The sequence below is a fragment of the Myxocyprinus asiaticus genome, chromosome 37 (genome assembly GCF_019703515.2).
Source record: "Myxocyprinus asiaticus isolate MX2 ecotype Aquarium Trade chromosome 37, UBuf_Myxa_2, whole genome shotgun sequence".
Lineage (NCBI taxonomy): Eukaryota > Metazoa > Chordata > Actinopteri > Cypriniformes > Catostomidae > Myxocyprinus > Myxocyprinus asiaticus.
This window is the reverse complement of record NC_059380.1, coordinates 32,897,603-32,915,015: the sequence shown is the minus strand read 5'-3', so window position 1 is coordinate 32,915,015 and position 17,413 is coordinate 32,897,603. Positions and strand designations below refer to the sequence as shown.

The window sequence follows — 17,413 nt, the reverse complement described above, 5'->3', positions numbered from 1 at the left end:
TATTTTTTATTGTTAGTTCACATTAATGTTTGTGCTAATTACTGTTACGTACGCAAGCTTCATTGTAAAGTGTTACCAATACATTACATGGAAGTTAAACTAGGTTTATCATGGAAGGTGTTTAGGTTAAGTAAATAAGTCACTGTTCGGAAACTGCCATAGGATAGAGGGGAAAAAAGTCTGTTTCATTCCTTCTCAGTCTACTGTAGCTCAAAAAAAAAATTATCAGAAGAGGAGAAAAGCACCTGACCCTACTTTGATGGATGTCTAACACAAAAAGGGCTTTTCTGTTCCATCTGTCTGTTCTTGATAATAAACGCTTTGAAAGCAGCACCTTAAGGCCAGGAGGTCACTGTATGAGAATCCATCATACTCCCTCTCTCTCTCTTTTGCTCTCTCTCGCCTTCACTAACTCTCTTGTTTGTCTCCTTTTCTAACTTTCTTTTAACCTTTAAAAGTCAAAATGACATCATTCTCTGGTAAACACGGTCTTGTCGTGCTGTAGGTTATCCCTTTATGTTTGTCTGTCTCTTCTGAGTCCAAGAGGCTAATGGGTTTTTAGATCAACTCTGTGTGCCCCTTTACACCTCTAGCCACTCACAGGAACATCCCTGGCTTTCAACTACTGGAACTTGACTCCATTCAGATCTCAGGTTAGATTAGAACTATTGCTCCCATCACGATAAATCTCTGGCAACGTACACAGAGGAATGCAATGAGCACACTTAAATCAAACATGCCTTTCGGTCGGGCGCAGCCACTGAAATACCTCAGCTTTCAGGACAGCTGACAGGGAATGGCAAAGATGAAAGATTATGCTGTAAAAAGCAGTAAAAACAAAAGACAAAAGAGAGATTTTAAAAGGAAGGGATGGTGGATGGAAAATGTGAAGAGCGTAAATGGTAAAAAGAGTGACTCGAGGGGAGATGGAGATAAATGTGTTTCTGGATTCTGTGAAATATAGTAGCTGTGATTTTATCAGGTCATAAGATTCAGAGACAAAAGACCTGGGAAAAAGGCAAAGACAGAACGTTGTCAGAGTTTGAGGTATATACATTTTTTGGGGTCAAAGACACATGTTTTGGCGTGACTTTGCAAGAGAGAGCCAGTTTTTTTAATGTTTGGTTCTTGTAACCTAGTAGCGCTCTTTCAGGACATCATTCAAACATTTAAAGTGTTGGCTTAGTAAATATTCTAGCTTTTATTTGTCCACAGATAAAGGTACGGTACAAAAAGTGATTGTCCTGCCCAGAGATGACCTGCAAACAGAGGAACTTGTGTTGGAAGAAATGGAGGTCTTTAAGGTGAGACTTTGCCCTTGGTGTCTTCTGTTGCAGACTAACTTGTATTATTACAGGGCTCAAATCTGCTAAAAAGTGCCTAAATGTGAAGTGCAGTTGAGAACAACTGATTTCCTACACAATTGTGCTCTCTCGTATGATACCACATTCTCTTTCTTCACACATACAGTACCAAATACTAAAATTTTAACTCAAATCAAAATTTCATTGCCATTTATTTATTAGTTGGATATGTAGCCATGTAATAAGCAGGCTAGCCAGTCATTATCATAAAATAAACCTCTTCAGCGTTATATTAGACCTTTTCAGGGTCCTGGTCACCCTGCCTGGGTTTATTCTTCGATAATGACTGGCTGACTGTAGTGTCCTTTACTTGTGTGATTTTTGGTTGTTTGTTAATGAGCTTTTCATTAAAGAGCCGAGCATAACATAGTCTTCCTATGTTTCTTTTGCAGGTCCCTACTCCTATCACAACTATGAAGATTTCCTCAAAACGGGTAAGAATTAGCTATTCACTAAACATGATAAAATGGTTCACAAACATTGTGTCTTTAGGAATACATGAAACAATACAGTAGATAAAAAAGAACAGATTAATAGAAACCTTGTGGTAGATGTAACTGCTATCTGTCTAAACAGTACCCCCCAATATTCCTACACCCCTTCCATATGGGAATATCAATTTTATAGGTGTATTGGGGGAATAATTTTAAGTTTAATTTGGGTTTTGGCTTTCATTATGATTAGGATTGTAGGCAGATGTGGTATGACATCATTATTAGGCCGTAATTTAAGCACAGCGCTCTGCCGGTATTACTGATTTAAAACAGCTGATGCTAAAAACAGAACTGTGCATAAGTGTCCTAACACTGGGGAACAATAGCTGCATTATCAGAACACACTTAATTTTGCAGTTCAAAACCTGCACAGACCTGCCTGTATCTTTCTTTAATTCATGCCAATAGAGACAAGACAGTAGGGCTCTCTTTTTTTTTCCAAAGGGGTTTTCGTTTGAGAGAATATATCACCCTGAACTTTTATGATCAAATTTTATTTCAATTAAAGAGAGATAAACAAAACAAAATACCACTGTGAAACAATGGTTACTGTGGTTAACCCTCAGGGGTTGACGGACGCACTGGCGTCCTGCTGGATTTTTTCCTCATAACAGCGGAAACAATTTAAAATACTCTACATTATTTTTGGGCATACAGATAATTGTAAGACATAATTAGAAACTATAAAGGGTCTACTTTTATTTGTGTACACTCACAATAACAACAAAACCTTGTGATTTTGTAAAATAAAGAAAATAATCAGGGTGTGCTTTCAGCCGTCTCTGCCTCCGCGAGCATTTTTCTGAAACACGTTACGAAAATGAACTGAAACTCAGCGAATACTTATCACACAAACATGAAAAGCCCCAGAGGCAGGTTTTTATATATATATATATATATATATTAAAATGCAATTTATTCCTGTGATGTAAAGCTGAATTTTCAGCATCATTACTCCAGTCTTCAGTGTCACTTGATCCTTCAGAAATCATTCTAATATGCTGAAATGCTGCTCAAGAAACATTTATTATTATAATCAATGTTGAAAACAGTTGTGTACAATTTTTTTCAGGATTCTTTGATGAATAGAAGTTCAAAATAACAGCATTTATCTGAAATAGAAAACTTTTGTAACATTATACACTACCATTCAAAAGTTTGGGTTCAGTAAGAAATTATTTTCTTTCTTTTTTTTTTAATTTTTATTAGAAATGAATACTTTTATTCAGCAAGGATGCATTATATTGATCAAAAGTGACAGTAAAGACATTTATAATGTTACAGAAGCTTTCTATTTCAGATAAATGCTGCTATTTTGAACTTTCTATTCATCAAAGAATCCTGAAAAATAAAATGTATATATTGTGTATATGCCCTATATCAGATATTACATTTTATTCTGTTCCCAGGGGAGGGGTCTTTGTCTCCTCAGGTGTGAATCACATCAATATTCATGATCATTCACGCCTCCTCGCATATGGCCTTTCTTACACTAAAAGTGTCTTACAAAAGTTAAATGACTATATTGTTTTGTATGAATGAGTGATCAGGATGGTTTTCACATAATTTTGTAGCAAAACTCTAGGCTACAAGATCCAGTTCTCAAAAGTCTTGTGAACAAATGTTTAGTATGTGTTATATGGCCTTATTTCAGTGACTTAAAATTTTTGTTTTTTCAAAAACCACGCATAAACAAAATACAATAAACACACTGCAGTGATGCCCATGTACTGTATGTTAGTATTTAAATATGGGTACAAATAGTATCTGACACTATTTGCACCAGGGTTGGGGTGCAAATAAAAACTGCCACTATTTGCACTGGGGTGTAAATAGGATATACCATTATTTGCACCAGGGTGCAAATGCCAAAAAAAAAAAAAAATCCCATAGACTTACATTGAGTGAGGGACGAGGGACCCGAGGACATACTAAAACGCTGAACATGGCTTAATAGACTAAAACAATAAACCCCATCTACTGCTAAAAGAATGACAACTATTTTTATGTTAAACTCTGCAAATATAAATTTTCTTGTAGACAGTATTCTTATTCCAAGGCCACTTTATTAGTATGTTAAGGCACATTAAGTCTTTTCTTTATAACGGAAAGAAACTAAATGAAATACTTTGCCAGCAGCCATATCACCTTGGGCTCCTTAGTTTTTCTGTGTAGCTAGTGTTTGATCAATAAGGTGTATAATGTGTCTTCCATGACCACTGCCTTAATACTGTACATTTAGCTATGTTAAAGGAATAGATCACCCAAAAAAGAAAATTCTCGTCATTTACTCACCCTTATGCCATACCAGGTGTGTATGACTTTTCTTCTTCTGCTGAACACAAACAGAGATTTTTAGAAGAGTATCTCAGCTCTGTATGTCCATACAATGCAAGTGAATGGTGACCAAAACTTTGAAGCTCTAAAGAGCATGTTAAGGCAGCATAAAAGTAATCCATAAAACTCATCCATGTCTTCTGAAATGATTTAATCTGTATTGGGTGAGAACAGACCAAAATGTAACTCCTTTTTCACTGTAAATCTTGACATTGCAGTCTCTAAGCTTAATCATGCTCTATTGCACTTCTTAGCTCTTGATGCATGTGCAGAGCACTAGATGGTGCCAGGAAGTGTAATCAAGCTTGAAATCATGATAGCCAAGGATATGATGTCAAGATTTAGAGTAAACAAGGAGTTACATTTTGGTCTGTTCTCACCCAAAAACAATTGCATCATTTCAGAAGACATGGATTAAACCATTGGAGTCGTATGGATTACTTTTATGCTGCCGTTAGGTCTTTTTTGGAGCTTCAACATTTTGGTCACCATTCACTTCCATTGTATGGACCTACTGAGCCGAGATATTCTTCTAAAAACCTTACTTTGTGTTTTACAGAAGAAAGTAAGTCATACATATCAGGTATGGCATGAGGGTGAGTAAATGATGAGAGAATTTTCATTTTTTGGTGAACTTTTCCTTTAATCTTTTAATGGTGTCTGTGGCGTAGAAAACGCTTATGTAAAAAATCTTTCTCTTTGGATTAGGATGTCTTTGTTTTGACAATAAAAAAGTGCATAGGTCAAGGAAAGTATGAAAAAAAATTGTCCTTGTTTGGCGGTTGTTTTTAGTACAATTTCCCATTTTAAGTTTTTTTTTTTTCTCTAAGCATTTTAGAATGTCCCGGGACCCGAGCCATATCTAGTTGGGGGTGTGCTCTGTTGACTTGAGCCAGGAAGCAATACCCTAGCAACTACATAGCAACACGCGAAAAACACCCAGAACACCTTAGCAACCACATAGCAGCACCATGGCAAGCATTGTGGCAGTGACTTTTGCATGGGCAATAGTCACTCACATTTTCTTCAAATGTAAATATCACTGTGTTCTTTGCTGCTCTGCATAACAGTGTCTGATCGAAACTTCTATGTATTTATTTTAATCATAGCAACAACTATATGTGGCATCTGCTTTGGGAGTGACTCACTTGGTCCTGCACAGGTGTGATGTCTACGGTGAGGCATGTGCAGACTGTTGTCTGGCCCGGGATCCTTACTGTGCCTGGGACGGAAAGTCCTGTTCTCGGTACTCTGCATCGCAGAAGAGGTAAATATGTCAAAACACTTTAAATGATGGTCACGCAGACATGTGTGTTGTGTCATCACTTTATCAAACAACATCTTATACTTTTAGATATTGCTTTTAGGTGTGTATAGTGTTCTTAAGTCATCACATTTGATTTTAAATTTCCAGACTGAGCTGTAGTGCTTATGTGGGAAATTTAGGTTGAATCCAGCTTGTATTGCATCCCAATTAAATTCCTTAAAATGTGCCATAACATTCCAAAATCATGAGCATTCATGTGAATTTGATCTTCATTTACAGTCAGAGCATCCAAACTTCTAGGATGGTTGTCAATTAGATGTTGCAATTGTGGAGATTTTGTATCAATACAGCCAGAAACATTAGTCATTCAATGTACTCTTGTTGGCTAATAACAGGTCACAGTTGCAGTTAATCTCTAAGTGTTTGATGGGGTTGAGGTCAGAGCTTTGTGTTGACCAATGAACTTCCTGCATCCCCATCTGATTAAACCATTACCATATGGATCTCAGTTTTTGCTGGGGAGCACTTTCATTGTGAAACGGAAATGGATTTTCCCCAAAGTTTCCCCAAAATTTGGAATGACAAGTGTGTTGAGAATGTCGTTGTTGTGTTGCACAGGCCAAGCCACAAACCACTTTTCCTCATCTATGAAACTTTACACTTAGAGCTGCCTTTTCACTGCTTACAACAAACAACAGATAGATTGAAATTCATTCATTGCACGTGAGGAGTTGCACAGGGTCAGCATGGAGTTCCGACCCTCTGCGTATGCAGAATTTTCGTATGTGATTTGAGCTTCAGATGTGTTGAAATATTTCAACTTATGTGGCTATTATTTCAACTTATGTGGATAGACCGTATGCATCCGACTGCATGTCATTTATTCCAAGCAAAACAATGAGTGTGAAGTGAGAGTTATCAAAGTTTTTTTTAGCTATATCCTAATCGCTTGCTACTTTAGTAGATTGACCAGTTATATATAAAGAAGTCAGAAATTTAAATGTATATTATAAATACTGTTTATTACAAGTGGTTTTTAATTATGATTAAATGTGTACACTTATTTCTGCAAATGCAAAATTTTCAAAATTATGTACTCGTTATTGCTGAAATGTTATAATAATAACAATAATAAATACAACAATCGCACACAGTTATGACATTCTGAGGTTTTTGTAGCAATAGAAAATTTAAGTAGAGAATGCCCTGTCACCCTGAGGACCTGTCACATAAATTTAGCTGTATAGTGCATTCTGATATAATACACTCAGGGACAGTTGGAAACAAATTTGCCTAATCTGGTTATGTTGGCTGCCTTTTAGACGCAGTCGACGACAGGATGTGAAGTACGGAAACCCCATACGGCAATGCAGAGGATACAATTCTAACGGTAAGCTACTATCTCCAATCCACTTTAAGGACGTTCTGGGATAAATGCATTGTAAACATCTGGGTAACACTTTACAATAAGGTTCCATTTGTTAACATTAATTAACAACATTAGTTAACATGAACTAGCAATGAACAATACTTTTATGAAAACTTCATGTATGGCAAGGATGGGCAAGCAGGAGGCAGGAACCGGCAGAACAGTCAACATAAGTTTAATGCCGTACAAGGACTGAAACATAACATAAAACACCTAGACCCACGCCCTCCTCCTCATCACACTCCTCCACCGCCCGAATCAGGCCGGGGAAACCTCCGGTATGACATACTCCCCTCCCCTCCCTTCCTGTTGCCCTTCTGGCCGTCCTGCTGCCGGCAGGTATTCCCCGCTTCTCTGGAGCCCTGGGAGAGATGAGGGGAGGGAGAGGGGAGAGGGAAAGAGCAAGGGGGAGGGACAGAGAGAGAGGAGAGAGAGAGAAAAACTTGCTTGCCTGGTCCCTGGACATACCGTCACCTGGCCCTAAGCCACTCCTCCGCCCTCTGGTGGATGACAGCCGCTCCTCCTCTGGCAGACGGCAGCGAGTCCTCCGACCCCTGTCGGACGCAACGGCTCCTACCCTTCCTGGCGAATGGCAGCGGATCCTCAGACTCCCGGCGGCCGACAGTGACTCCTCCGTCCCCTGGCATATGGCTGCGGCTCCTCCGCTTTCCGGCAGACGGCAGCGGCGAGGACTCCATGACAGCGCATCCCTCCTCCTTCCCGCGTTTCAGCACCAGTGTAATGGGTAAAGGAAGGGCAAGGAGGAGGCGGGAACCGGCAGAACAGTCAACATAACTTTAATGCCATAAAACAACTGAAACAGAACATAAAACACGTAGATGCACACTGAAACACAACATAAAACACCTAGACGCACACACACAGCAGCCGCGTGTGTCTCTCTCTCTCGAACTGGCACCCCCGGCTCGTTTTTATCCCCTCCTGGCTAATTAGTTGACTCGGTGCCGGCTGTGCACCCTCACGGCCCAGCCACGCCCTCCTCCTCGTCACATCATTCTACTCTGATCTGACTTTGTCGTAACATTTAGTTTGTTGACATTTTTGCAGTTTGAGTGACATGTCTCTTGTACTGTACTGGCTCTATCATAATAGTTGAGAGCCAGAAGTCACTGTAATGCTGTGTTGATGTCTGTGAGGAATGATGTGTTGATATTGCTTTCCAGCCAATAAAAACACACTGGAGACAGTGCAGTATGGAGTGGAAGGCAGCAGCACATTTTTGGAATGCCAGGCCAGATCTCCTCATGCGGCCATCAAATGGCACCTCCACCGAGACAACAGTGATAGGAGGAGAGAGGTAAGAGTGCATAACTAGTAGTGATGCACAGTATCTGACAATGTTCAATACAGAGTCAGCCAAATTTACAAGTGGTTAATATCACAGTTTAGTTTTCCTATTTAAACTAGTTCCCTATCTGTCACTCACTCAATGTTGTGTCGATGTAGTGGCATTAGGGGTCACTCTTGGGAGCCCCAAAAACCTCTGCTTTTTTTTAAAAAAGGCCAATGGGAATTGGCTAGTGGAATTTGCATGCCACTCTCCCAGACATACGGGTATAAAAGGAGCTGGTATGCAACCACTCATTCAGATTTTCTCTTTGGAGCCGAGTGGTTGTATTTAGTGCACTGAAATCAATTCCCTCCAAAGACGCACCTCAAAACTGCTGAATTTTCGGCGCATTTCAGTGGCTTCTCCCCCTCTGCATTTATGGAGTGCAGAGAATGCCCCTGAGCGATTCGGCAGAGCGAAAATCAGAGTGTATTCTAAAAGAGTATATTTTCATTCACAAAAAGAGCGGCACACACCGAACATCTTTTTAAAGACGCCTTTCCGTTTGTGTGTTTATTCATGGTTGCGGTCGTTATCTCTCTGCTTCTGATGGCCACGATCGCTGTCTTACGTGTCTGGGCGCTGCCCATGTGGAGACATCGTTTGTGGATGGGTCATGTCCTCCAATCTCCCCTGAACCCTCGCGGCTCGACAATTACCCGTGGCTCGTGGCGCTGCCCATGGCCAAAAGTTTGACAAAAGAGTGGTTTTCTCGTTTCCTGGGTCACATATCCGGTGCGCACGGCCATCGTCATGACCACCGTCCACCGTCCCATTTTTGCAGGTATGGTGCTCCAGCGATGGACCCCCCACCCCTGTGTGCCCAGCTGTGGCACAAACACGCCCACACAGGCTTGGTTCCGGTGGACTACGGGGACGAGATTTCTCCTCCCTCCTCCTTGGCCAATCTTATGGTGGGCGGCAGGAGCCAAGTAAGTACTTTGATGTCCCTGGACTCAGCATGGCCACGGGGCTCGAGTCCCCTCGACGTGGCACCTCGAGCTCCGCCCCGCCACGAGGCCCCACCCGCCGGTACATCCGACGTGATCATTCCCTTGGTCCCCCTCGCCCGGAATTTGGGCGCGTGGCTCACGCTTTCCAACCCGCCGCGATGGCTGACCTGGACTGTCCGAATCGGCTACGCGATTCAGTTCGCCAGGCGCCCGCCCAGGTTCAGCGGCGTCTGCTTGATCTCAATGAAGGGCGAGAACGCAACTACCTTACGTGTGGAGATCACAACCCTTTTACGCAAGGGCACGATAGAGCCTGTTCCTCCAGCCGAGATGAAGAAAGGGTTCTACAGCCCTTACTTCATTGTACCGAAGAAAGGCGGTGGGTTGCGACCAATCCTGCGAGTACTGAATGGGCTTTGCACAGACTCCCGTTCAAGATGCTGATGCAGAAACACATTCTAGCAAGCATCCGGCATCAAGATTGGTACGCGGCGGTAGACCTGAAGGACACGTACTTCCACGTCTCGGTCTTACCATGACACAGGCCCTTCCTGCGGTTTGCCTTTGAAGGTCAGGCGTACCAGTACAAGGTCCTCCCCTTCTGCCTGTCCTTGTCCCCTCGCATCTTTACGAAGGTCGCAGAGGCAGCCCTTGCCCCTCTAAGGGAAGTGGGCGTCCGCATCCTCAACTATCTCAATGACTGGCTAATCCTAGCTCACTCTCGAGAGTTGCTGTGCGCACACAGGGACCTTGTGCTCCGGCACCTCAGCCGACTGGGGCTTTGGGTCAACTGGGAAAAGTGCAAGGTCTCCCCGGTTCAGAGCATCTCTTTCCTCGGTTTGGAGTTGGACTCAGTCTCAATGACGGCTCGCCTCACGAACAAGTGGGCACAGTCGGTACTGAACTGTCTGAAGGCGTTCAGACGGAGGACAGCAGTTCCACTGAAACTGTTTCAGAGGCTCCTGGGGCATATGGCATCCTCAGCGGCGGCCACACCACTCGGGTTGATGCATATTAGACCGCTTCAGCACTGGCTTCAGACTTGAGTCCTGAGATGGGCATGGCGCCGCGGGACACATCGTGTGGCCATCACGCCGATCTGTCGCCACCTCTTCAGTCCTTGGACCGACCTTGCATTTCTACGGGCAGGGGTTCCCCTAGAGCAGGTCTCCAGGCACGTCGTGGTTACAACAGACACCTCCAAGATGGGCTGGGCTTCACTCTCTTTGAAGACTGCCCTCCTAACTGCGCTCACTTCCATCAAGAGGGTAGGGGACCTGCAGGCATTCCCTGTCAGCAAATCATGCCTGTTCAGTCCGGGTTACTCTCAAGTGATCTTGAGACCCCGACCGGGCTATGTGCCCAAGGTTCCCACGACCCCTTTTAGGGATCAGGTAGTGAACCTGCAAGCACTGCCCCAGGAGGAGACAGACCCAGCCTTGGCATTGCTGTGTCTGGTGTGAGCTTTACACATCTATTTGGATCGCACGCAGAGCTTTAGAAGCTCCGAGCAGCTCTTTGTCTGCTTTGGTGGACAGCGGAAAGGAAGCGCTGTCTCCAAGCAGAGGATTGCCCACTGGGTGATTGACGCCATCGTGATGGCATATCACACTCAGGATGTGCCACCCCCTGCAGGGTTACGAGCCCACTCTACCGGGAGGGTGTCGGCCTCCTGGGCCCTGGCCAGTGGCGCCTCCTCGGCAGACATCTGCAGAGCAGCGGGCTGGGCAGCACCCAACACCTTTGCGAGGTTCTACAATCTCCGGGTTGAGCCGGTCTCGTCCCGTGTATTGGCAGGCACGAGCAGGTAAGTTCCGGGACAGCTGGCCAGGTGTACCGCTTGCGCATAGCACCTTTCACCTTCCTTGAGGTGAAGACATGCGCTCTTGACTCCCAGTCGTGTTCGCAGACTGTGATCCCTGGATGACTTTCCTCCTTAGCCCTCTGGCAGTTGAGTTTGTGGAGAAACTAATGAGGCCCTGTACTAAGGTAGGTGCTCCACATGTGCTGGTTCCCCGAAGGCAACTCCATGTGATATCTTCCGCAAAATCGTTTGCCTGTCGGTAAACTGCGTCTTCCTTGGGCAGAGGCCCCTCTGCCCCCGGTCGCCATGCTTTGTAGAATGCTTTGTAGAATTCCCCCCTTCGGGTAGGACCTACCATGGGACCTCTCCACATGACATACTTCCGACAAGACTCGGTAAGACCATGTGACGTATTCCACTCAAAATACCCCCCCCCCCCCTTTTGGGCGGGGTGTGGTATCCGTGGTGTCTTCCCCTTGGGAAGTATACCCCCCGACATAGACACTTATTGCTCCCAGTCGGTTAACAAATTCCACTCTTTTTTGGGGAAAAAAAGAGGAAAAGAGGCCTCGGCTGGGCTAGCCTGTCCCTATTGTTGGGCAGTCGACTTGTTCCTGAAGGACCGTTCGACGCTCATAAGAGCGTTGGGGGAGGTTACGTGACGGCCTGGTGCGCTGGCTACGAGGCACACAGCGGTCTGCAGTCATGCACCGCCAGTTCATGTAACACAGTTCAGATAGTTGTGGTGTTTTGTATAGGGACCCCTAGTGTCACTACATCGACACAATGTTGAGTGAGTGACAGATAGGGAACGTCAAGGTTACTTTCATAACCTCCGTTCCCTGATGGAGGGAACGAGACATTGTGTCCCTCTTGCCACAATGCTAAACTACCCGCTGAAATGGCCGGGACCTGGTCTCGGCTCCTAAGCACAAATCCTGAATGAGTGGTTGCATACCAGCTCTTTTTATACCCGTATGTCGGGGGGAGTGGCATACAATTCCACTCGCCAATTCCCATTGGCCTTTTTTAAAAAAAGCAGAGGTGTTTGGGGCTCCCAAGAGTGACCCCTAGTGTCACTACATCAACACAACTTCTCGTTCCCTCCATCAGGGAACGGAGGTTACGAAAGTAACCATGACGTTTTCTATGCCAGGTTTCCAAAGAAATAAACAGTTATCCATCCTTTCTACAGGATATATTGTAATGTTTTGATGCCTAATTTTACTTGAAGCACTTGAAACTCAAAGATTTAGTGTGAAAAAAAAAAACAATAACAAAAAAAACAAAACAAAAAACAGGCAAGATTGCATTGGTTTATAATTAAGCAATAATGTATGAGAGGTCATGCTGTATGGTGAATAAAACTATGGCAAAAGGATGTTGTTAGACACAATGTATAGTGGCAACGCTTTCACCTTGACTAAATACTACCAGGGGTTAAACTGGAATTTCGGTGGTGGGGAAACCCTAAAATCGGATGATGATTCTGGTGTCATAGGTGCCAAATTGCCACTGCATATCAGTTGATGTCAGAAATGGATGTGCAGTTGGTTGAACATTTGGTGATCTGGAACAGACTTCAGAACAATAGAGAAATGGTACGCATCTGTATGCAAAAGTGCGCTGTCTTAAGCTTCTCTAGAGAGCGGTGTCGCTCTTGAATGCCGCTTCTACCAGGGTCCGCATCTGACTGGAGCGAACCCATAGCCCGAGATGGAGTACTAGTATTAAAATTATAGGGAGAAATTGGAACACCCAATATGGCGGATGTAGAAAAGGAAGTCTCTCCTTACAGGTAAAAGAGCCTATCACCTTTCAGATGCAGACTTTGCCTTTTAGTTAGCTCGAAAACGTGCATGCAAATCAGCTGGACCAGTCTGAAAATAGCATTTTTTTTAATTTTTTTTTTGCGTGATCAGAGCTGATTTTAAATGTGTTCTTTGATCGGTACCTTGACCAACCGTTTTGCTGTACTTTTATGCCGCTTGTTTTTATAGAAAACAGCTGCCCGGGAGCGTTCCAAATATGACTGCCAAGTGGACTGACTTAACTTGAAAGGGACTTTGGCGAAGCATAGTGCTTGATGGAATAAACTTTTTTTAAAGGTTTTTTGAGCAAGTACACTCGTTAAATGGAGACAGAATGTGTGAAATACAGTATATTAATCAGGAACTGGATTGGAGCGTACAAGAAATGGAATAGATGTACAAACAAACTGTTTTGTTTTTTTCTGTTTTAACTCGATGGTGCTAGAAAGCCATTCAGGACCATCATGGCCCAATTTAACCCCCTGCATACTACCATACTACTCTTACTACTTCTGCTGTATCTTTAAATGTTATTACGAATTTAGCCAATGTAGCACAACTTTGAGTGCCTTATTGCTTCCATAAAACACTTACCACATAATAACAATATTGAGAATAAAATTTTCATTAAAATTATGTTTTGTTAAGCAAAACAATTAAGGGCAATACTTCCACTTGAAGATTTAGTCCCTGACACAACATGACATTGCTATCCAACAAAATTTACGACAAAACTTTCGTTTTCAGTTGGGAATGATGTGTAAACGTAGGAAAATCATTGCGTTTTCAACCAAAAATGTATTAGTGTGGGTGTGATCTAAATAAACACAATCTCATCAATACTTCAGCTCCAGTTTATGGCTCTGATTTATCAAGGGCCACTTGTCTTTTTGTCTCTGTTTCTTTAGGTTCACACCGATGGGCGTGTTTTGAAGACAGACCAAGGCTTACTACTCCGATCTCTCCAGTCCTCAGATTCTGCTATCTACATCTGCACAGCTACAGAGAAGAACTTTAAGCACACCTTGGTAAAACTTCAGCTGGTGGTTCTGACCAACCAGGCCGTCAACAACATCTTGGTGGAAACGGGACGCCCAGCGGTCTCTTCACTCCAGTCTAGTGCCTGGACCCCTAGCGCCGGACAATACAAAGACCTTCTCAACATCCTCAGTCAGCCAGAGATGGGCCTCATAAACCACTACTGCCAGGACTATTGGCAGTATGGAGACCCATTGACAGGAGACATCAAGGCCAAAGACCTTAAAGAACTGAAGGAACAGAAGAAACCCCGAAATCGTAGACATCATGGAGATGAAGAGGAGACATGAGGGGTTTACTCCCTTGGGCTGCAACCAGTCCTTATCGGAAAGACTTTCTTAAAAGTTCTAAAGGAAGAAAACCTGGGAAAAAGGAAAAACATCCATCAGCTGAATCTGAACTTTGCAAAAAAAAAAAAAAAAAAAGAAAAAAAAAAAGAATTCCCTTTTAACTCATAAAGATGATATCATACACAGTATTTATTGTAGGTTGTATATAGTACCATTCTGTGGATTTCTTTATACAAAAATATTTATGTATAAGTACCTAACGGGCAAATATTATTGCAATAATATTTTTATTGCCAAAACTACAATGAAACAAAATAATTCTCCAATTTCCATCTTCCAGGCATTGATGACTATTGTGTATATTGACATAAACTCCATAAACTATGAACTAAGTTGAACTGAGAAGGGTAAGAAAAGTGTGTGTGGCCCGAAGACTCTCCTGCCCTTTGAACTCTATGCATGGAAAGACATTTGGGAACGGCGAGGCAGGAGACGGTGACATCATAATGCTCCTTACCATTACTCCTGCTTGGTTACAATGATACACCAGCTCATACTGTCTTCCCTGATGTCACTCTATATGCACAGCACATCTGTTTTCGTTGCACAAATGTTCAAAGGTAATCAAATGATATGGCACAATTGTTTTGTGACATAAATGGACTCAAATAAGTTTAGACAGAAATGTAAAACAGCTGCTTGAGGGCTCTAAGTTAGCTTGTTTATTGTTTGCCACTTTTGAAAAGACTAAAAGCATCTCACATCTTCATGATGTCACATTTCAAGAATGCATGATTGGGGGAATCTCACGAAAACATCCCCAAAATCAAAAGAATATAGCGTGTGTGTGTGTGTGTGTGTGTGTGTGTGTGTATATATATATATATATATATATATATATATATATATATATATATATATGTATATATATACACAGTCGTGCTCAAACGTTTGCATTCCCTCGGAGAATTGGTAATATATGTACCATTTTTAAAGAAAACATGAGTGAGCAGGCAAAACACATTTATTTTATTTCTTATGGGATTCATATTCAACTGTAGGTTATAACAGAATGGCACAATCATAAAACAAAACATGGCAACAAAGAAAAAAACCAAATGACCCCTGTTCAAAAGTCTGCATACCCTTAGTTCTTAATACTGTGTATTGCCCCCTTTAGCATCAATGACAGTGTGCAGTCTTTTGTAATGAGGCCCCAAATTCTTGCAGGTGGTATAGCTGCCCATTCGTCTTGGCAAAATGCCTCCAGGTCATGCAAAGTCTTTGGTCGTCTTGCATGAACCGCACATTTGAGATCTCCCCAGAGTGGCTCGATTATATTAAGGTCAGGAGACTGTGATGGCCACTCCAGAACCTTCATCTTTTTCTGCTGTAACCACTGGAGGCTCAACTTAGCCTTGTGCTTAGGGTCATTGTCGTGCTGGAAAGTCCAAGAGTGTCCCATGCGCAGCTTTCGTGCAGAAGAATGCAAATTGTCTGCCAGTATTTTCTGATAACTTGCTGCATTCATCTTGCCATCAATTGTCACAAGATTCCCCGTGCCTTTAGAGCTCACACACCCCCAAAACATCAGTGAGCCACCAACATGCTTCACAGTGGGGATGGTATTCTTTTCACTAAAGGCTTTGTTGACCACTCTCCAAACATAGCGCTTATGGTTGTGACCATAAAGCTCTATTTTGGTCTCGTCACTCCAAATTACAGTGTGCCAGAAGCTTTGAGGCATGTCAAGGGGTTGTCGGGCATATTGTAACCGGGTTTTTTTATGGCATTTGCAACTCGACCATGCAGCTCATTTTTGTTCAAGTATCGTCGTATTGTGCTCCTTGAAACAACCACATCGTCTTTTTCCAGAGAAGACGGTATTTCTCCTGAGGTTACCTGTGGGTTTTTCTTTGTTTCCCAAACAATTCTTCTGGCAGTTGTGGCTGAAATCTTTCTTGGTCTACCTGACCGTGGCTTGGTATCAAGAGATCCCCAAATTTTCCACTTCTTAATAAGTGATTGAACAGTACTGACTGGCATTTTCAAGGCTTTGGATATCTTTTTATATCCTTTTCCATCTTTATAAAGTTCCATTACCTTTTTACGCAGGTCTTTTGACAGTTCTTTTCTGCTCCCCATGGCTCAGTATCTAGCCTGCTCAGTGCATCCACGTGAGAGCTAACAAACTCATTGACTATGTATACACAGACACTAATTGCAATTTTAAAAGTCACAGGTGTGGGAAATTAACCTTTAATTGCCATTTAAACCTGTGTGTGTCACCTTGTGTGTCTGTAACAAGGCCAAACCTTCAAGGGTATGTAAACTTTTGATCAGGGCCACTTGGGTGATTTCAGTTAACATTATGATTTAAAAAGGAGCCAAACAACTATGTGATGATAAATGGCTTCATATGATCACTACCCTTAAATAAAACACAGTTTGTTTGTTTTTTTGCATGAACAGTCTTATTTTCAAAATCAATGCCAAAAGTTCACAATTTCTGCCAGGGTATGCAAAATTGAGCACAACTGTGTGTGTGTGTGTGTGTGTGTGTGTGTATATATATATATATATATATATTTACAGGGTTGGGGAGTAACAAAATACATGTAATGGGATTGCGTATTTAAAATACAAAATATAAGTAACTGTATTCCACAACAGTTACAATTTAAATCATTGGTAATTAGAATACAGTTACATTCAAAAAGTATTTTGATTACTGAAGAGATTACTTTGCATTTTATTTTCATTTGTTTCATTTAATATTTAGTCCTTTCAGATGGAAAACATTTATACATATAAATTGTGATCCAAAGTGCATTTGAACAGCGGTGAAACACTTTCTTATGATGTGTTACATTCATACGAGCAGACAGAGAGGTAAGTTTGGAGCACAAGAAATAGAAATTAACCTTGTGTAAATTGTCGGCTTAATGCTAAGCTAAAATGCTATTTCTAGCCATTTTATATGCACATTACCAGGCATTATCATATTATATATATATATATATATATATATATATATATATATATATATATATATATATATATATTTCTTAAAGAAAATGAAAGCATTTAGGACCATTAAGATTTTTAGAATTGTGATTTCATGACAATGAACATTTTCTTGACAATTAGACCTCCACCCCAAATTATGGTAATGTGTAACATTTTTGAAAAATGTTTTTATTTATTTTTATTCCCATTATTCTAGGTACTCTATTGTAGTTATTTTAATATTTATATAGTTGTTTACTGTATTA

General features: G+C 42.0%; 1 protein-coding gene across 2 annotated transcripts in view; it reads left to right on the top strand.

The window, feature by feature from the left end:
- Nucleotides 1–14,288, top strand: part of LOC127428312 (semaphorin-3F-like) — a 161,528-nt gene extending 147,240 nt beyond the window's left edge. For both annotated transcript variants that reach the window (XM_051676611.1, XM_051676612.1), the window contains 6 exons: nt 1,216–1,304; nt 1,757–1,798; nt 5,305–5,462; nt 6,785–6,852; nt 8,076–8,209; nt 13,719–14,288. In XM_051676611.1, coding sequence (XP_051532571.1) covers nt 1,216–1,304; nt 1,757–1,798; nt 5,305–5,462; nt 6,785–6,852; nt 8,076–8,209; nt 13,719–14,138 — 911 coding nt within the window. In that variant the 3' untranslated portion in view covers nt 14,139–14,288. The remainder of the gene's footprint in view (nt 1–1,215; nt 1,305–1,756; nt 1,799–5,304; nt 5,463–6,784; nt 6,853–8,075; nt 8,210–13,718) is intronic.
- Nucleotides 14,289–17,413: the final 3,125 nt, after the last annotated feature.